General features: G+C 38.0%; 1 protein-coding gene and 1 non-coding gene across 2 annotated transcripts in view; one reads left to right on the top strand and one right to left on the bottom strand.

Annotated features, from left to right (window-relative positions):
• Window positions 1-21,753, bottom strand: part of Prex2 (phosphatidylinositol-3,4,5-trisphosphate dependent Rac exchange factor 2) — a 298,856-nt gene that overhangs the window by 123,962 nt on the left and 153,141 nt on the right. Inside the window, exons 22-26 of the mRNA XM_046428586.2 lie at window positions 20,460-20,644; window positions 18,322-18,483; window positions 9,153-9,375; window positions 8,362-8,569; window positions 952-1,131 (exon numbers count right to left, since the gene is read on the bottom strand). Of these exons, the coding sequence (XP_046284542.1) occupies window positions 952-1,131; window positions 8,362-8,569; window positions 9,153-9,375; window positions 18,322-18,483; window positions 20,460-20,644 (958 nt within the window). The remainder of the gene's footprint in view (window positions 1-951; window positions 1,132-8,361; window positions 8,570-9,152; window positions 9,376-18,321; window positions 18,484-20,459; window positions 20,645-21,753) is intronic.
• Trnav-cac (transfer RNA valine (anticodon CAC)) lies at window positions 14,928-15,000 on the top strand. The gene has a single exon. It is a non-coding gene; the product is annotated as a tRNA-Val (tRNA).

Here is a 21,753-nt window from a genome sequence, read left to right on the forward strand (position 1 = left end):
CTAAAAGAACATGACAGCAGACTCTGGAGAGGAAAGTTGAATTGCACCCTCCCAAAATTCATATGATAAAGTCTAACACTCAGAACCTTAAAACATGGCCTTATTCGGAGATGTGGTCTATACAGAGGTAATGGAGATAAAATGAGGTCACTAGGGTTGGTTATTAATTATATGACCAGTGTCCTTATATGGAGGGTAAATCTGGACACAAAGATACATATGGAGAGAAGACAATGTAAGGAGACATGGGAAGAAGATGACCATCTACATGTCAAGCAGGCCTGGAAGAACTGTCCCTCCACCCTCAGAAGAAACCAAGGTGGCTAATGCCTTAGTTTCAGACATCCTGCTTCCAGAACTCCCTGTTAATAAATTTCTCTTGTTTATACCACCCAGTGTGGGTACTTTGTTAGGGCAGCCCTAGCAAACTAATACAAAAAGTATCCAAGTGTACATCCAGAGATATGAAAATTGTGCTCTATATGTATAATATGAATTGTAGTACATTCTGCTGTCCTATATAACAAATCAGAATTTTAAAAAAGCATCCAAGAGAAGAAACAAACAAAGCTGGGCTATGGAGTTGGGCAAGTGGAATTTTTCCAGTTATTTTGGAACACAGAATTTAAGAAGAACGGGGGAAACAGGGCAAAAAAGAACTGCCATTTAGTTCCCAACAAACCAATGATCTCAAACAGATATCCAAAAAACAAATAACAACAACAACAAAAACAGTAAATGTAGGCACAATTTTCTTATCTTCTCTCCATGTTACACAATCCATTTTTAGAACAAGTCTCCCAAATTAGGTCCACACAGCTAGAGAAAAAATGTTCTTTCCAAGTTACTCAGGTTACATAAGGCAAGTATTTGAAAGATTATGCTGTCCCACTATGCTTTGACTGGGGCTGGTCATCACAGGTGAAATGAGGTGGACAATGAATGAATTACCTGTATGAGTCTCTGTTGCTGATGGTGTCATGACCTGAATCTTCCTGCTCATCTCCTGCTACGTTAAAACAGACTCGTTTGCTGTTTCTTTCTCCCTTCTCATTGTCGCTGTCTGTTGGTATTATGCCCTCTGAGGTCTTACGTTCCAATTTTGGAGAATATGTGATTGAAGATAGAAGGCTGAAAAGGGATATTTGGAAAAAAAATGATAAATGCACATTTTGAAATTGGCTGCTACAGATAACTACCTTATTTGTTTAATATGATGGGCTTACAAATATTTCTAGAGTACTCCCATATTGCACATCAAATACATATCCTCTTGCATAAAAAGCATGTAGTAGAGCAGTCGTAGTGACCCACACCTGAAATCCCAGTGATTTGGGAGGCTGAGGCAGGAGGATCACGAGTTCAAAACCAGCCTCAGCAAAGGGAGAGGCGCTAAGCAACGCAGCGAGACCCTGTCTCTAAATAAAATATAAAATAGGGCTGGGGATGTGGCTCAGTGGTTGAATGCATCGGAGTTCAATCCCAGTACCAAAAAAAAAAAAAAAAGCATGTAGTAGAGAGCTCACACTTTCTGCTTAGAATTCATAAAGAAACCACACACAGTTTAGGCCAGAAAACTATGTTTGGATCCTGTTTCTGCCACTGATCAGCTTTGTTATCAGAACAAGCTACGGACACTTTCACAAGCAGGGTGATTAGAATAACTAGCCCACATGGTGCTATGGAAGGAAATGAGAGCCACATATTCCTGGTGCACAGTAGCCATCTCCTCTCGTCTCACCATTACTGCTATCACCACCACGTGAAAATACCTGGTAAAATTTAAAGTGCTTACTAAATATTAAACCCAAACACTAAATGTGCTTTATTATCCTCACTAGCTCACCCTCAAATAGTAAAAACCCACCTACCTGCCAATTCCCACCAGGAGTTTCTCCCAGGTCTGTTCTATTTGAAAGGGACAATATCCTGTTGTCAATGGCTTCTCGCTGGCTACTCGGACAAGCAGGAGTCTGACTTTAGTGATTATAAGTCACCAAACAGAGTCACATCAATGTGACTACAGGAGGAAACAGGGACTACTCTAGTCTCATCTGCAATGTGGCCAGAATGAAATATCACAAATCGGCCCAAATGAGGACCTCTTCCTCTTGGCTCAAGGCTGGAGCACCATATGGAAATGGAGTGGTGTGAAGCCTGGGGAAGACTGCGACCTGCTGGATTCACCACTCTAAGGCCCGGATGCTTGGCCGTGGAATGCTTCCATTAGAACTAACTCAAAATCGAGCAAAGGTGTAATTGGGTTTTATTATCCAACAGAATGCTATAAAACTCACTCAATTAACTACACCACATCTAAAGCAAGATCCCATGGCTGGCTTTCAAGCCAGAACAAGCTCATACTACATGCTTATGACATTGAGTTCCAACCAATAGCACGTGTCTTGACATTTATTTTTTCATAGCAATGAAAATGTTCATTTTATTATTTGGTAGCTTTCTACCTCTTACACATATTCCCTAACATCAAACCCAAAGCTGTGTGTGGAGTGAAATCCTTGTTCAGAGGTCTCACTAATTAAGCACACTTGTTGCACCAGGTGTTATTTGTAGTGGTGTGGATACAGCTGTGTACAAACCACAAAAGTCCCTGCCTTCTTCAGAGTGTAAAATTCCCTGGAAGAAGATCAACAGTGAACAAGTAAACTTTAGAGCATAACAAAGAGTGACAAATGTTAAGGAAAAGAACAAAGAAAACACCGAGCTACAATTTCAAATAGTATAGCTGAGGACAGTGTCACTGTGAAATGATCTTTGAATACTATTTTAGCATTTTATAGGTTTTAGACATCAGTGGTGGTTGAAGGAGCCCTGTTACATAGCTCAAGGCTCTGTGAGCATTTTCAATAACTGAAAGTTACGAATTATTTTAAACAGTTTCTCTATTTGGAAATATACTTTTAATGTCTTGTAAGACAGATTGTATATTTATTCACTCCTTCTACCCCAAAGATTAAAACATTAGAGTAACTCCAATTACCCAAGCACCACACTATACAGACAGATGAACTCTGAATATCAAAGAGGAAAGATATGCAGGAGTTCTCATTTTGCAGACAGCCCTCTGTGCTTATGTATATTTTAAATTAGAAGTCATGGAGCTAAGCATAAAATATTTTCTGAAAGTAATGAGAATTATTTTCATGTATTTATTTTTCATTTCAAACAGTTGCAATCACGCTTGCATTGACCCTATGGGAACAAGTGTTTAAGCTTAAAAATAAATGATAGGAAAACCTGTTCTCAACACCATATTCTCACATAAAATTTCCAGATTCTGAAAAGCAACAATAAGGTATCAGACTATAGTACTCATTTGTGCATGCAAAAATATTTTGCTTTGCTTTTGCTCATATATGATATTAAGCTATTTACTAAAGGTCCATTAATTAAAATTCTGGGCAGCATTTCATTCCATATCAGTCACCTCCTAATGTCACTGATAAAGATTTCTGTGCACAGTGGATTTCATCTACTCGTGCTTTTAAAATATAATCCTCATCCTCACCACAAATAACATGTGTTATGCTCTTTATGTCCATCGCTATGATTTTTAACAGGTATTAATTGATTTAATCCTAAAACTACCTTATGAAGCAGGTAACATTATTGTCATTTCATTTCAGAGGTGGGGTGGGACAGATCCACTGTTGCACATGCTTTGCAAATAAAGCACAACCTTCTCTCCCTGCATATGCCTTAGGTGCTCTAGAGGGAGTAGAAGGGTCATTAGTATGATCACATGATTGGGAGGTGCTCCCTTAGCCCTCTGAGGATGGGCTTGGCCATGAGACTTGCTTTAGCCAAAATAATGTGAGTGGTTGTGAATGGGATCACTTGTAGAAGCCTCTACACACACCAGTACACAGTTTGTCTCATTTCCTTCTCCTGCCATTGATAGAAACATTCCATCTGATGGGGCACTTGTCTTTGACTCTGCGGAAGCACAATGTGGAACAGAGACCTTGTGGGCCAAGGTGGACTCAGAGTGAGTGAGAAAGAAACCTCTGTTGTGAATGATAAAGGGGGTGAAAAGCCAGTGTAACACAGAGATGTACAGAGAAGAGAGGTCTAAGTAACAGGGACAGAGGAGTATCTACTTTAATTGGAGGACAGGCAAACCTCTAAATGGGTCTGCCATCAGTCTGACTCTTGAGCACTCAGGAATTCAGACATGCAGACCTGGGAGGCAGTGCCCACCAGGCAGAGCACCTTGAAGTGGGTCAGAGTTCTGGTAACAGAAAGTGTCTACTGAAGCTGCAGCTCAGTGAGTTGAGTTTGGAGAGGCAGAAGACAGGGGCAGATCATGTAGGAAACTGCAGGCCCCAATAACACATTCATATCACATAGATTCTGCATCCATAGATTAACCAACCACACATCAAAAATATTCAGGAAAAAAAAACTATCTGTACTGAACATGCACAATTTTTTCTTGCCATTATCCCCTACATGATACAATGTATCAATTATTTACATAATATTTATAATGTCTAGGTATTATAAATAATCTAGAGATGGTTTAAAGTATACAGGAGGTTTGACACAGGTTATATACCAATAATAAACAATTTGATATAAGGGATTTGAACATCCTGGGATTTCGGTACCTGCAGGGGATCCTCAAAGCTATCTCCTGTGAATACCAAGGAACAGCCCTAGCTTCACTGTAGCATAATGTGGTTTCATGGTTTTAGGCAGGGGACTACACAATTTACCTTTCCAGGTCCCCCGGGCATCTGCTGAATATAGAATGTATCAGAGCAAATCACAGAGTGGAAACTGCTCCGGTGGTGTTAGTGAGAGAGGATGCTAACTCAATCTAAAGGGACAGACGTGAATGCATTCAGAGGTATAACTGACAGCACCTGGTGCAGAATCAGAGCTGGGGGAAGGCAAAAGAAGAACCAAAGATGACTCTTAGGTTCTGGCTTGAGGAACTGAAGAGATAGGGAATCATCTACTGAGAAGGGGAAGCCCAGGGTAGAGAAGGGTCAAAATAGGTTTAAGGATAAGGAAATCGTAATTCAGTTTTGGAAACAAAGTTAAGCTTCAAGTGTCTGTGATACATCCCAGGGTTTCATAATACAAAGCAGAGAGGAACTGTGAGAATGAAATTAGGGTATAGAACAGCATAACCCTGCCTGGCACAGAGCACCTATCATAGATGCTGCTTTTTATCAATCTATGCTTCTATTTGTACATTTTTTCAACAAAAGGCTTGAGGAAATGCCAAAGGTAATTCCACTAGCCTTTCCATCTGTGACCATCCCCCACCCCCAGGTCACTAACTGTCCTATAATGCAATCAACTCATGTCTTAATCTTGGGGCATCTGCAAAATGAAATCTGTTCCCAAATTTCCTAACTTTTCTATTCCCCAATGTTCTCTTTGTTTCCTCCCTGAAAGAACACACAAATCCTCTAATTTAAAATAGAATGGGGGCTATTCATAAATTATTTTTTGGTTTTACATATTTCAAATCTAAGTGTCTTTAACTGGAAAGAGCCCATTCAAGGACAAAAGTACTTAGTGTCCCAAAGTTAAAGAGCAATCATACAGCTTTGATTAAATTCATCACATCACCTTATCTTGTGTTACTAGATAGCAAATTCATCTCTAACTCTATCTTAGGATCTGAAGTTAAGTAGGAGGATTTAGCAAAATGCCTATGTATTAAAGAAAATTTTACTTCTAGAAGTGTTTTCAAGTGGCAGGGTGTCTAGATTTCATGATAAGACAAGCTCAACACCAGCCCTTCAGAGGAATAAGCAACTTATTAAGAGGCAATTTATTTTAAAACTTGGCAAAGCATCTGAGATCTGCTTTTCCACCCTGACCAAGAATAATTACTATATGGCAAGAAAATTGCTTGTTAACTAGCTTTTAAATAAATTGTTAAGCTCGAATGCAATGTAGCATCTCTGAATACTAAGGGCAACAGGGAATCCAGGCACTTGGACACTGTACTGTTTTAAAGTGATTATATTGCAGATTGAATTGTATGGAACATGTTTATATTTAGAATTAAATTACATGGTATGCAAAGAGAAGACCAGGCTAGCTGCACCGATCACTGGCTCATGTCATGTCACTTTTCTGATAAACATACAGAGCTGGGTAAAGGCTTTTAGAATGGGGGAAACGAGAGGAATAATTAATCATTTTAAGTAGTTCTAGCTAATAAAAATACCTAATGCCTTTCAACAGCTAATGCTTTAAATATAAACATTTCAAATCAAGTAAAGGAACCTCTTTGGCTCCAACATTTTTCTTGAAAATGTATTGACAGTACCTACTTCTTTAAAAAAAAAAAAGTTAATCAATTAACAAAGACAGTCTGATGATTGCCAGGCACTGCCGGCCAGTCAGAGCATTAGAGGCTTAGTTTCTCAAGCAGTTTCAGCTGAGGCACATCAATAATCCTGCCACCAACAAACGGGTCATTCAGAAGTATGAGATTGAGCCAGATATTCCCATAAAATTCCTTAGAGAGTTGGCATCAATGATTCAATACCATTATTTATTGCCTCATTGATAAAAATGCTTCTTTTACATATTTTCTAAATACCTCAAAGGGAAAAGAACTGGTATCTAAAGTAGAACACAATACGTAATAAAATCACATTTATTAGATTAAGCAAAGTATGACGTCCTAAATCATAAACTTCTGTTACCAGGTTTCAAGGCAATCCAAAAATATAATGCAATTGCTTAAAAATAGTTTTCTTAGCAACTTCAGGTGGTTTAATTCATCTATAAGCAGGGAAGTTACAGTTTAATATAGAAATGTTATCATTTTAAAAAGCTAGTTCATTAGACATAGAAAAATAGGATTTTAATTTTAAATCACCCCTAAAACTTCAGGAAAAAGAATAGTAATTTGAAGGCAATTTAAAAATATAATGTATCTATTTTGATCTCCAAATTTCAAAGATATGTAAAATAAGAGATCATGTCAATTAAGACTTCACTAGTATAATGCCTGATTACTACAAAAGCATGCAGTAAGTTCTAAACACTTTGTCTAAAATGAATTATCCATAAAGGTATGGGATGATATGAATGCGTGAAGGAAACATATACACATCTGCCGGCAAATTAAATCAACAACTTCATAAAGACAAAATGCAAACAAGATGATGTCGTTTATAACTGTTCTCAAAATATGCCAATTTGGGAGGTACTCAAAGATTTCCATCTATTGAATGAGTGAGAAAGCATGATATTCGTCGGTACTATGCTGACTGCTTTCTATGTTATTTTCTATAACTGTCACCAGAAACTTGAAATTCATTATTATCTACTTCAATATATAAGGAACTGACCTCTGCCCAAAGCCATGCTACTCTGACCATACTGAACTGCCTTGACTAATGAAGCATAATCACAGGAAAAAAAACATGACAAGTCATCCTACAGTCCCAAAGAGTGTAGACAATTTGCAGATTTTTGTGTGTGTGTGCTGCCAGGAATTAAACCCAGATTGGGGAGTGGGGATCGGTACCACTAAGCTATATATCTCCAGCTCTTTTATTTTTTTTTAATTTTATTTTGAGACAGGGTCTTGCAAAGTTGTTTAGAGCCTTGCTTGTTGCTGAGGTTGGCCTCCAATATGTAATCCTCCTGCCTTAGCCTCCCAAGCTTCTGGGATCACAGGCATGAGCCACAGTGCCCAGCTACCAACTGTCAAATTCTTAAGTAAGAATTAGGATTGACGTAGATAGAAAACTCCTCATTAACTGCTTCCTGGCCAGGCAATTTGGGCTATTATTTATAGGCCAGAATGTGAAACAGAAAATAAAAGAAGTATTGGTCCTGGAGGTACATTTTCCATATTTTCTCATTTAACAACTATGTTAAATATTTTAACTATGTTAAATAATAAATATTATATAAATAATAATAATATTATTAGTTAAATATAAATATTTTAACTATGCTAAAACTGTTTAAACTAGTTAAAATATTCATTATATTTTGCATCTTTCATAAATATCTCCAGTGTACATACATCAAATATCAGGAATTTGAACTGCAAAAGATAACAAGAAAATCCTCATACACAGCTGTTACAGTTTCAAACATATTATTCACATCATATTTTCACACTGAGACTTAGTTTTCCTCTATAAGATAGAATTTTGTCATTCTCTTCCCTGGTATTAAATGTCTACTTAAAATATCTATCTATCCATGGAATACTGGAAAATGAAGACGAACTGTATGATCAGCACAAATTTCCTACATTACCTAAATCTAAAGAATGGATAACTTTTTCAAAAGTCCCACTTTCTTCTGATTGTTTATTAGGCAAACGTTATAATATAAAAAACTTACTCATCTATTTGACAAACACACATCTCCACTTCTCTCAGTGCAGTCTGGATTTTGCCCAGAAGTTTCTGATAGATATCTTGAGTTTCTAAGTCTTCTTCTTTCAACAAATACCGAAGGCCATGGCCATCCTGCTGTCCCAAAGATAGTCCTGAAGGGGCTGCCATGGTCGTAATGGTGTGCTGAATGTACACCATCGGGCTCAGTTTCCCTGAGGAATCAAAATCATTCCACAGTAATATTTATTACCTTAAATGTATGACTATCCAGTCCAATACATTTTAGAGGTTCAGGCTGGTATAAAACAAAATCCCAATCCAACATTGAATTTAATTGAGGAATTAAATCTTGTGGGGAGCAGTAATTAAAAGCTACAAATAGTCCAATCCCTCATCCCACTACAATGATGCAGATTGGCATTAATGCATTTCTAACCAGTTCCTCTGGGATTTTCCCCAAAGTTATAAAGCCATTTCAGATTAGTGGCTTTCACACTCAAGATGAGCTATGCTTATCATAGACATGAGGAATTTTAATTTTAAATCATCCTGTCTTTCTTGAAAGAAAAATAATAATTTTTCATGGTATGCAAAGAGAAGACCAGGCTAATGCATAACTCCAATTTCACTCTGTGTACACTTATGCATGGATATAACTATCCACATGAGAATTCTTTTTTTTTTTTTAAAGGGCAGGATTGCTTGCATACCAGCAATCTAACATATTATAAAATGCAGCAATGCTTATAATTGCCTAAATGTTCATGTGTAATAAAATTTCAAAAGCCAACATACCTTGCTCAGAAGATTTACTTTCTTTATCCTGAGAATTATGCTTCCTACTATCCAGCTGAACACCAAAAGCACTCCCCAGAGAGGTTGATGTTTTGGGATAAGAAACTTCCATCACATTGACATGGCAGTTGGTAGGGCAGAAATCACTGCTGTGCAGTGGGGAGATCTTAGATTTGGCTTGTTTAAAGGTGGGCCAAGCTCGATTCCTCAGCACACGAGAGAACTGTAAATTACAGAAGAAATAAAAAGCAGCTGAACACACAGTAGTAATAACTCAAAACATTTCACCTGTGTCATCGAAAACAAAAAAAAAAAAATCAAAAGAAAATTAAATCATGTCAACTGGAACGAGTGACATAAATTCTAAGTTGTTGGAAATTAAACTGCTCTTTCAAAATCCAAACATTTTTAATGAGGCAAAGCAATATGGACAGCAAATGCAGGATTCCTTTGAAACTCCTGACTGCAAGCTATGTGCTAAAAGAAATGAACCTCAGTGACCAACACAACTTATTAGGACTCTATTCCACTGGCTGACAGAAAGTGAGAGAGTGTAATAGAGAAGCTGGCATCCTAGGGCACCAAGAGGCAAGAAATAAGATTTAAAAAACAGGGTAGCTATCAGGTCCAGGGTGAAAGAAGATGGGATTTTTTCAAGTATCATCAGAAAGCCAATTCAAAGCAGAAGTCCAGGCCAGACAGCAAAGTACTGTGGTGTTGACCAGAATGGCCAGACAACTGTACTGCCCATGTCTCCTGCTAATCCCTGATGTGTTTGGGGGTCACAATCAACTTGCAGATCAGTGTTCACTCTGCTTCTATGCCATTGACAATAAACTGATACTAAAATGATGTATGACTTCCAAGGGTATCTACTCCACTGCTTCAAACCTTACAACAGTCTACCATTCAAGTCTAGCTACTCCTTGCCATGGTCTATAAAGCTTCCCGAAATCCAGTTCTTACACACCTTGTTATCTATCCAAAGCTCTCCTCCCTTGTCCTCTAAGTTCCCTCAGGGTTTTGCACATGGTTCCTTTCATACACAATCTTACTCACTCTGAGCCTTTATTTATAGGTTGGTCAATGTACCTAGAATTTTCTTCTTCTCTCATGGCCAAACTTTTTCTTATGCATCTTCGGATTCTAGCAAATCATCAAGAGGGCTTCCCTGAGTCCCAGGCTATGTTCCCTTTTCCTGGCTACATGCTAGGTTGTAGCACACTGTCACTCTCTTTATAATTGTAAATAATTGCTCATCTCCAGCTCAGGCAGCAGATGGTAAACTCCAAGACGGTAATGACTATATCCATCTTGCACACCATTGATAGGTATCTCACAGAGTTGAACTGAACTGTAGTCTGAGAAGCAGAGGACTACAAGGCATGAGCTTCCTGTGTGTTCCTAGCAGCTGTCACGGTAGCTAATAAGACATCAAACAAATCAGGGTCTTTTCATCATGTGTAGCAAAATAAGGGATATGAATTATATAATCTCTATGTTCCCTTCTTGCTTAAAAACTATAACCATGATTCTATCTACTTATCATACTACTAGAGTAATAATTTTGTCATTAAAAAGAATAAAAACAAAGACTACAAGGATCATTCTCTACCTCTTCTAGGTTAAATTAAAGGATAAGTATAAAAAAATAACATCCCGTAAATATATGTTCACATTAGAATCATTATGGAATAGCATAGCCTGAACTTACTACCACTTTTATTCATTCAACAATTACATGTGTTCCTCAGTATCTGCAGGAAATTAGTTCTAGGATTTCCCAGGGACATCAAAAACCACGGATACTCAAATTCCTTATACAAAATGTCATAGTACTTTGTATAACCTATTGCACCTTCTCCTGTATCGTCTCTAGATGACTAATAATAACTAATACAATGTGAATTCCATGTACATAGTTATACAGCATTATTCTTTGTATTATTTTTAATGTTTTTTGAATATTTTTCATCTGTGGGTAGTTCAATCTGTGGGTGTAGAACCCCGAATACTGAGGGACCATTAGAGATCATAAGGGGTCTCTGTGTACCAGGCACTGTCCTAGGCATGTGGGGGAATATCAGTGAATGAAACAAAGATTCCTGACTTCTGAAAAGTTGCATTCGACAAGAGGAAAGACACGTAATAATGTGGCTCTTACCAGGATGGAAATGCAAAGCCCTTGAGAAAAAAACTGGCTGAGCACAGGGGGCAGAAGAAGGACCACCTACAGGAGAGAGATGGCAGTGGCTCACCGAGGGGCCATCAGTGATAGAGGCAGTAAGGAAAGCCTGCCTATTCTGAAGATAGAGCCAAAACAGAGTTGAGAGAAAGGGGGTGAAGAAGATAAATCAACAGAAGGATGGGTGTGCAGAAGGCTGGGATAAGGAGCTGATGTCAAACACACAAAGTCTGTGAGATCCATGGAGGTCAGACGGAGAAGTCAAGGGGGCTGAGATCTCCTGAGGCATGGTCAATGAAGAGGTCAGGAAGAAAATCAGCACAGAACACTTTGAATGAGCCACCAACAAGAAGAAAGGACAGAAGTCAGGCCTCCAGGGTGTCACAGAGAATGCTAATGAGAAGCTCGAAGTCAACTGCATCAGGTCAACTAAGACAAGGAATTCAATCAGGAAATTAACAGGCTGTGGCAAAATAGAGCCATTTCAGTCATGTGGTGGGTTCCAGAATCCATCTGGAGCATGCTAAGGGGAATGAGCAGGTGAGACAACAGGTACAGACAGGGCTATGGAAAGCTCTTTTCAGGAAGATCAAAGAATTGGAACAGGAGGTAGAGAGGAGTGTAAGAGGCAAGGGAAGCATTTATTTCTAATAAAGGTGATTATGACAGCACATTTGTATATTGATGGGAAAAAACAGTTTTTACAGTGGGAACTTCAAGTTTTGAATGCATTGGTAGCTAATTCATTAATTATTGACCATGGCCACATATTTAAACTCCATGATAGTCACTTGGCTAAAAATCAGAAGTAATACAAAGTAAGTAAGCTATTACTGTGCAGATAGTCTCCCATTTAGTCTCCCATTTCAGTGAAGTGTAAAATTCCTTAGGCACGGAGATACAAAAGTTCTGTATTAGACTGTCTTGTAAGGGGACACGGGGAAGAATTTTACATACAAGTTTCCAAATCCATCTAGCAGTTTGAGGAGTCTGAGTTAGCATTAGATAAGTACCTGGAATGTTCAAAGTTAAGACTTCTAATTCCTACTTACACTATTTCTGTACAAACAGAAACTATCTTCTGAATGCATATCAAGAAAGTATCCCCAATACTGGGGAAAAGTCCATTTATGGAATTGGTATTACGTAGGAGAATGACTCTAAAATTAAGAAGAGTTTCCCAGACAATTTACAAGGCAAATGTTTCTCAAAACAGGGAATAGATTTACATCTGAGCTGTCCACACACCCTGTTCCACACAGAATGAATGCCTGCTCAAGATTCAGTACAGCCTTCAATACGGGCCAACCTTATCATAAGATATCTGTGAACAGGAAATCTATTATTATATCCTGGCTATAGAAATGACAGAAATCAGCTGGTTACTATTTTTAAAATCTAAAACTTCTACAGTCAAAATAAAATAAAGCCTGACTCGTTAAGATTTTAGTTTCTATGGATACATTTTCTTTCACAAAAAAGGAGTGTTGAAACTTTCATCTGCAAGAAAAATATGTTGCTAATATAGTTTTTGAATAAATATGAGAAAAAATTTTAAAGTCTATATTCACACGTGTTTTTGGCTGACATGCATTTGCTATGTAACTGAAGCTAACCTCATATAACCTATTAGGAGTCTTTGTCTTAGGCATCTTCATTTCACTGAAAGTGAAAAGATCCTTTTAATACCTTCTTGCTAACTTGGCTTCTCTAGAAAGAAGATGACCAATTATTTTAAGAACATTTAAGGCCAAGTGCGATGATGATAAGATTAACTTTTAAAGCATTTCGGCCCTGATGTTTCTGACCAGACTTTTCTTTTTATTTATGAATGAAACGTAAAAATAAGTGAGGCTGCATTCCATAGGTCTGCTACTTGCCAGCTATGTGACCGGAGGCAAATGTCACCTTCTTGAGGAAGAAGCATGATGGTATGTCAGTACACACAGATGTTCTGAGACTCAGAGAACGATCAAGGGCAGAAAAGGGCTCTCTATAACTCAAGGGTATTATTTTTTGTTATCTAAAATCAATTCCTGTGGTTCTAGGGGTGTAGCTCAGTGGAAGAGTGTTCCTTGGCACAAAAAATAAAGTAAAATCATTGTCCATAAATGAAATCATTCGCCTGTCCATTTCTAACTTAAAAGCTTGCAGGATGCTAGTTATGAACAATTAAGTAGAACGTATTTCTCACTCACCAAGATGATGATTTTGAGAATCCCCAACATTTGGGTGAAACCCTAAACTATATTCTTTTCATCTCCTGCACATGCACACCTCAGTTTCTAATAAGCCATGTTTTTGTTAGAAACCAAGAAATGACAGCGTCTTCATCTGCTATAACCACTTCAGCAGATCTGCCCAGTTTTTGCCCCCTACCCGTATCTTGGAATGATCCTCTTCATCTCCAATACTGATACAGGGTCCATACCACCATCAACTCGCACTTCCACAGGTAAAGACCACTTACCAACCTCCCTGCTGTGGCTCTTCTCCCACCAACACCTTATGCAATTGCCAAAGTGATTTTCTTACTAACAAATCTGATTCTTATGCTATTCCAAAATATCACTGGAAAAGTCTAATGTTGTCGGGTTTTTTTTTTTTTTTTTAAATTACATCCACACTCAGATCTTCATTTCTAGTCCAGGGAGTATGCGGATTCTTTATCCTTAAGAGCAGTCTCATTTCTGTATCTCTGCCTGAACTTAGGTCACTTTTTATGCCATCTTCCCCTTCACTCTGACAAATCATCCCAACTTACAGGACCTACCATTTGGTGACTATTCAGTCCACAATGACTTTTTCTTTCCTGAAATCCTATTGCTTTTCCAGTCTGAACCGCACTGAGCTGTGTAACACAAAGTCAAATGCAGGTAAAGGAATAACAACCAGTGTTAGTATAAAAGGGAGCAAGTTTCAAATCCCATTGCTGTTGCCAACTGAGTGCCTTGGGCAAGTTACTTAACCACCCTGAATTTCGGGCACTTCGTTCCATGAAATGAGAAATGTGTACCTCATTTCACTGTTTTGGTAAATTCTACAATGTAAGCAAACTAGAAAACACCTCATGCAATGCTAGGTAGCTGGTTGCAGTCTGACAAAAAACCCAGTTACTTGGGAGGCTCAGGCAAGAGGATTGCAATTTCAATGCCAGTCTGGGCAACCTAGCAAGACCCTGTCTCAAAATAATAAAACGATCTGAGGAGGGAGCTCAGTAGTACAGCATTGGCCTGGCATGCTCAAAGTCCTGGGTTCCACCCCAGAACTGTGTAAGAAAGGGAGAGAGGGAAAGCACAGGACACATGCACATGTATGTGTGTATGCACACACACATGCACAGGCACACACACGCACGCACACACACTATTGTGAGCTCATAACTCTAGGAAGCACCATGAAAACTGGGTTATATGGGGCTAGCAAGTTCAGCCATTCAGGGGTATTTCTAGCAGGTTAGGTGGGCACTTGCATTCCTCATGTCCCTTTGGCTTTTCCTTTAGATTAGACTGTAAGTATGGGAGGGCAGGCATCCTGGAACAACTGTGCGTGTGCCCTACTCTTTACGTGATAAGTACACATTAGGGGCTGGGGATGTAGCTCAGTTGGTAGAGTGCTTGCCTCACATGCACAAGGCCCTGGGTTCAATCCCCAGCACTTCCTACCAAAAAAAAGAAAAAACGAAAAAAGTGCACATTAGTTAATATTTTCCTATTCCTCCTGCCCCATCCCACAACAGTTTTGCTTTGAATAGACTGGGTTTTTCATCTACGCCATTGGCTTTCATTAAAGAGAGCATTAAAAATATCTGCAATGTAAAACAGATGTTTTTGTTGAAGCCCTTCTTTCTTTCATGATGGTACGCTTATGGGCAGCACCATACAATATCTGTGTGAGAGATTTCTTTTAGCTCAAGAAAAGCTATGCTTTTCTTATGCAAAATGTCTATTTCACAGGGATGCTGCAAAAATACATCAGGATGTTTGCCTTTACATTTTGAACACCAGGAAGTAGAAAGCCAAATACAGTATTCAATTTTAGAACGTAAATAGAATCTTGGGACCTAAGGACCCTTTCCCCTGTTGGTCAGTACCATCTATTCTAATACAGCTTTACTGTGGAGTAGATATTAATAATTTTCCTCCAATACCCATTCTCCTCTTCTTCCTTTCTGTAATAAGACTCCCCAGATTTTAGTTGAGCCCAGTGAAAGTCTGCCTGAGGAAATATGTCCCAGTCTCTCTTTCAAAAAAATAACTAATAAGGGTTAAACAGAAATGATGTGGATAATTTCTGGGTCAGGCAGCAAAAGCAAACTGTGTACTTCCTCTTTGCCCTTCTGAAGATTCACAGCCTAGACATGGTGGTAAAGCAGCTTTGAACTCGCAGAAGATAGCAATATCCCTAGAAAAGCAAAACCATACATGGCAGAACATTCCTAAGATTGACAAGTTCCCACCCCACTGTACTCCTGTCAGGATGGACTTTTATGTGGGGGGAAAATAAAAATCAATCAATCATCAATCCATCTTGGTTAAGCCTGTGTTATCTTGGTCCTCTGTGAAGCAGATGAAGCAATTCACCACCCAATCTACAGTGGTTCCTAAAGTTTTGAGTGTGTGTGCATGCATGTGTTTAACAGCTCACCCTTTTCATGTATGTTCCTGTAAGCTACTTCCAGCATCTTTGTCATATGAAGGAATGGAGAGAAAAAGAAAATCAAAAAAAAAAAGAAAGAAAACGACACAGACACAAGGGACCAGTTTGACTCCCAGAATCTGCCTGAGCCCCCATCACATCTTTTACAGAACCATCTCTGAAGCAGAATGATTCTCTTTTTCAAAATGTGATCAAAAGGAGAATAAAACTTGCATTTGCTGAGAGCTTTTGAGTTTTACTTCAAAGTACTGTCACAGACTACAGAGAAAAGGAGAAGTAAAAGGAGAATCTTCTTCCCTACAACTTCCAATACTGCCCATTTGGGGACTCCTTGCCAACTCAGATGAACCAGAGTTCAGCAGTCATGGAAAGAGAGCTAATGGGTGCCGCAGGCAGGTCGCAATCTCGATATCACTTTCTCATGCGACTGGACTTTTAGAAAATTATGACAGTAATGCATGCTTAACAACCCAAATATTACAGGAAGTACGGTCTTCTACCCCTTGTCTCACTCTACCCAATGCAGCCAACAATGACAGTCCTTTGGGTATTCATTCACACACATTCTCATCCACATATAGACGCATGGACTTATTTTCACTTACAATATCAACAATATAAAATTCATGTATAGTTAAATAATATTCATTTATATCTAGATAAGTAATAATCACAAGTGTAGACATACCAAATTTTAAGCAATTACATCATTTTGAGGGGGAAATTTAATTAATTAGTCTTCTATGATATAAATACACACAAAAATTAAAAACTATTATGGGATATGCTTTGGAGGTCAATTTCCATTAATTCTATTTCCAAAATATATTCCCAAATCCATCTAATTTTCTGTCTCCTCCACCCTCATTGCTGTCATCATTGCTCAATTGAACTACTGTAATTGCTTCCAACTGTTCTCAATTTCTCCATTCCCACCCTTGCAATTCACCCCTACAAAAGCATGATTCCTTAAAATCCTCAAGTAGATAAAATCATCCCCCTGCTTAAAGCCTTCCCATTGGTCTTCATCAATATAAGAATGAAACCCAAATTCCTTCCAAAGTTCCAAAAGGCACAACACTTCTAACTCTTTCTAACGGACCCCTGCCAAAGCCTCTGACCTTACTGGAGAGCTGGCCACTCCCCCCCACCCCCACCTCCCCACCCCCACCCCCCGCCTTCTTTCTGCTTTGGGGCCTCTGTCCCCTCTGTTCCTTACACCCAAATATTCCCTTCTTCAATGCAAATGGAGAGCTCTACTTGTCATGCACACCCAGGGTTTCACAAGGAGGGTGTCCCTGACTAGGTACCACCCTGACACTACCTACTATACCTCCCTATTTTGATTTCCTCACAAGCTGTTTCAACCCCTTTGCAAGGGTTTTTAATTCTTCGCTATTTCCACACTCAAATGTGAGCACCATGAGAGGAGCGATCTTGTCTATCCCATCCCAGGTTACATTCCTCATGACAAGAAGTGCCTGGCACACAGAAGGTGTCCAAGAATGTATGACAAGTAAATAAACCAATCAATCAATTTAAAGCAGCCCATTTGCCACATACTTTGATTGAGGCCTTCCGTTTCCTTTGTTGGGAGAAAAAGGAAAGAATGACCATAGCGTAATTTAAAATTTTGATATCAGAATTAAAGGATCTGCATTTAAAAAAACCCAGCTCTATCTTTTACAGGTAAATTATTTAATTCGTTAGGCCTCAGCTAATATTATCTTTTCAAAAATGTGGGATAATAATATAGCTTATAGGCTGGCAAAGATCAAATGAGGTAATGGATATAAGACATTTTTAAAATACTCCAATATACTATTGCTATGGTTTGAATATGGACCCACAAAATTCGTGTGCTGAAAACTTAATTCCCAAATTCATGTGTGGACTGCATTGGGAGGTACACTTTGGGGAAGTAATCAAGATTAAATGAAGTCATGAAGTGGAGACTCCATGATGGCATTAGTGGCTTTATAAGAGGAAGACAGACCCTAACTAGTGTGCTGGGTATCTCATCACGTGATGCCCTCCAACACATTATGATGCAGAGAGAAGGCTCCCACTAATTGCCAGCACCTTGATATTGGGCTTCCCAAGCTCCAGAACCATGAATAAATAAACTTCTACTCTTTATAGCCTCAGGTGTTTTGCTATAGTAACAGAAAACAATAGACTAGGGCAGTTGTATAAATGTTATCATTATTACAATAAATACAGTACATAATATATGTATAAAAGGAATATCAAGGATCGATTTAAATTTGGCATTTCAATAATAATCTCAGTACTAATTACATATAAGAGTTATAGAATCTTTACCTTTTTGTAACTGGAAATTCTCTGACAAATGTGCTCAATTTTTTCACTGCACATGGCACTGAATTTACTCTGAAGGTCAGAAGGAATCACTTCATTTAGAGAATTTAGGCTGGCACAGTTTTGCACAAAATGATCATCATTTTTAGCCAGGGCTTCAAGAATCTAGTAATAAACACACAATACAAAATAAAATAAGAAAAAAAACAAACATCAGAAGTAGCCGCATAAAATTTTCATAAGTTAACGCTCCAGGGTGACTTTCCAGTATTGCTCTTCTCTTTGCGGCTCCCCAGGATTTCCATGTTCTTTGAGGCACTGTGAGAGAGGTGATTTGCTTTGCCTGTTAGGTATCTCAGGTTACACCTTCTGCTAAGTATAAAAAGGCTGCTTGGGGAGGTAAGTGGACTTCAAAGACTCCCTGCTGGACAGATCAGACATCTGATGTGGGAACATATTTCCTATATTTTTAGTCAGAGTAACCCAGAACATTTTTTCCGCTCAATTGGGTGGGAGAACAAAAAAAAAAAAAAAAAAAGCCAGGAAAAGCAATAGCGTCCTCTTACAGAGAGTCCAGCACAGACAGTGCAGTTAACAAATGCTTGCAGAAGGGATGAATAAATGAACAGTTATCCGGGTAAAATATAAATTAATGGTTATGCTGTGTCTAAGCTCTAGATGATAAAAGCATGTAAAAGCATCCATGTAATGTTTTCAGTTAGCAAACTTTTTTGAATATTTGAATCAATTGTAAGGCTGTGTGTGTGTGTGTTGTTTACCTTAGGTCACTAGAATTTCCAATGGATTGAGAATTACATGGTGTTTTATGACTGTTAGAGATCATAGGGATTGACCTTACCCTTAACCAATATTTTTATAATACTGTGTAAGACATAAAAATGTGTTGATGTTTTATTTCTTTCAGCCTCTTACTACCTCCATCCACTTCCCTGTTAGTATGAGTTTTTCATTTCACCATTAGTCTAGAAATCAGAGTTGGCCTTGTCATTGGCAGCATGCTCCAGGCTAAATGCCTTAATTCCTTTGACTTTCTTCATGTGTAAAATGGAAATGATTTTTGCAGTACTAACATAATTATCATATGTAGAATAGTCCACGCAATTCTGCAAACTTGAAGTACATGAAAAATAAGATTAAATAACTATAATAATGTGGTTTCAAACTCTTGCATGGTTTCCATTGACTGTATAACATAGTTGCAAAGGAACTATGTTTGGGAAATATATATCAATAGATACATACAATGGCACAACAGCCTCATGATGATGAGTAGTTGTACTTTTTTTTTTAAGTTGGCTTCAAGAACATAAAATAAAAAGGTAAAATATTTATTTTTAAAATGGATCACTTAGATCTCCATGTTACTTTCTCCCACTAAAATTTTAAAAATATATATTATAACTGGTGACTGTCTCAACTACACATATTTAAAACAAGAAATAAAATGAAAAGATAAAAGTAAGAGAAATATATCTCATTTTTCTTGAAGTATCTGAATTCTCTCAGAATGATAGCCAAGCAGAAACAAACACTGGAGGTCACAGAAGGAGTCTGAGGGACTCAACTTTTAGAAGCACCATGAAAAGAAAGCTCAGAGTCACATGTTTCGTCCATTTGGATATAAATTCGCTTCCTCCCTCATCTTGTTTTCGTCTAAGGACCATATGGTGATGTCCTTTCCAAATAAGACTTGTACAAATTTCTGTGGATCTATTCATAACCTGATCTCTAAGCTTCTTGAAATTTTTGACACTTGCAGAATTTGAAATTTCTTATATTTCAGAACTTCAATGACTAGGGTCAGAGGATAATGTGTATTAAAAAAAAAAAAACCTGTGAAGAAAACTATCTTAAACATATCCACAATACTGAATTAACAGAGGCTGCAAACCTATTAAATGTACGAAAGTCTTTGCCCAATCAGCTGGGCAAGAGTTCTATCCAAGTTAAAACCGTCATACAAAAGGATCAATAAAAGTAAGACCATACACATACTCAATACTAGAGAAAAAAGAAAAAGATGTTGAAGGATCTAGCAGCTACAGCATGTACAGTCATTGCATTTCATCAGGTCGTTTTAGTTAGAAGGGAACCCCTGGTGGTGACAGGTCCACTCCTACCTTGGCAGTCAGGCTGAAGAACCCCTTGGGCTCAATCATCTTCTCCACCACATTGCACTTGATCCCAGCTGTGCTGTCATACTCGTACACAACCCCGTACTCCAGGTGGACGTTGTCCACTGTCAGACTCACGTGCTCCTTCTTCCCGTCGATGATGGCCATGGTGTTGAACTTGTCGAGTGCCTCTGCAATGCAGACAATCTTAATTTGGCAACATCATGAAAGGTTTATTCATCTCCTCAAATATTTTGAGCCTCAAATAATTTTTCAAGAGTTCTTCAAAGGTCGGCTAAATCCGATGAATGAAGCATCTATTCTTGTTAACAATTTGAAAAATAAACGTACTTTATACAAAGCAAATGCTTGAGTGATTCAAATCTCACCACTTTAATATGACCAATCTCATCTTTATACCACTTAGATCTGTGGGCCATGTTTATATTTAGTTATACCAATGTAAATACTACAGATGTGATTTTGTGTTATTTTTTCATGAAAAGAGCATACACAGCTTAAATTTAGGGTTTCTAAAAATGCCTTAAACATTGAATGAATATTTTCTCAAAGCAGCAAAAAAAAAAAAAAAAACACACACACACACACATAAAGAAGGGCATATTATAGAAGACAAAGGAGATGTAAGAATTGTTTTTGAACAGAGAGGATAGGATACCTGAAGTTTCCCAAACAGCCTCTTTCAGGGAGAGTTCATTGAGAAAATTCATCATTGCTCACTATACTAAAAATTCCTATATAGGATGTCTTCCTATAGATTTTCAGCCTGCGATCAGTCAACTGGTGGAAAAACACTTAAAGTGCCATGTAAGAAACCAGGAGATCCAATAATAAATATTAAGTAAACAAAAATAAAATTGTTTATTTAAAACAACAAAATCCTAGAATAGGATAGTAAATTGTATGTATTAAATAGGCTAAAGGGGTATATTGGTTTACCTTAAACTAATTAAGGTCCAAAATAGTTAGACACCAATTCCTAACTACCAATTAACCGACCTACCTTACATTGTGACACCAAAGATTAAGTCCAAATGAGAAATAAAAGCCTCAGGTTGAGGTCCTGAGGCTCATCCTATTTTGAATAACTAACATCAGGTCTTATCATAATAATATTATGTTACTCCAATGAAGTTGAGGTATTTCTGGTTTTGCCCATGAGTTGGAACAGGATCCAACTAAACTTTCCTAGGAACCCCTTCCACGATTGGTATACACAGATGTCATATGATAAGAAACATATATTTGGTCTGTGGTCCTATTTCTGATGAGGAGCTTC

The sequence above is a fragment of the Marmota monax genome, unplaced genomic scaffold, assembly GCF_021218885.2.
Source record: "Marmota monax isolate L192 unplaced genomic scaffold, Marmota_monax_Labrador192_F-V1.1 WCK01_AAM20220418_F8-fsc00044, whole genome shotgun sequence".
Lineage (NCBI taxonomy): Eukaryota > Metazoa > Chordata > Mammalia > Rodentia > Sciuridae > Marmota > Marmota monax.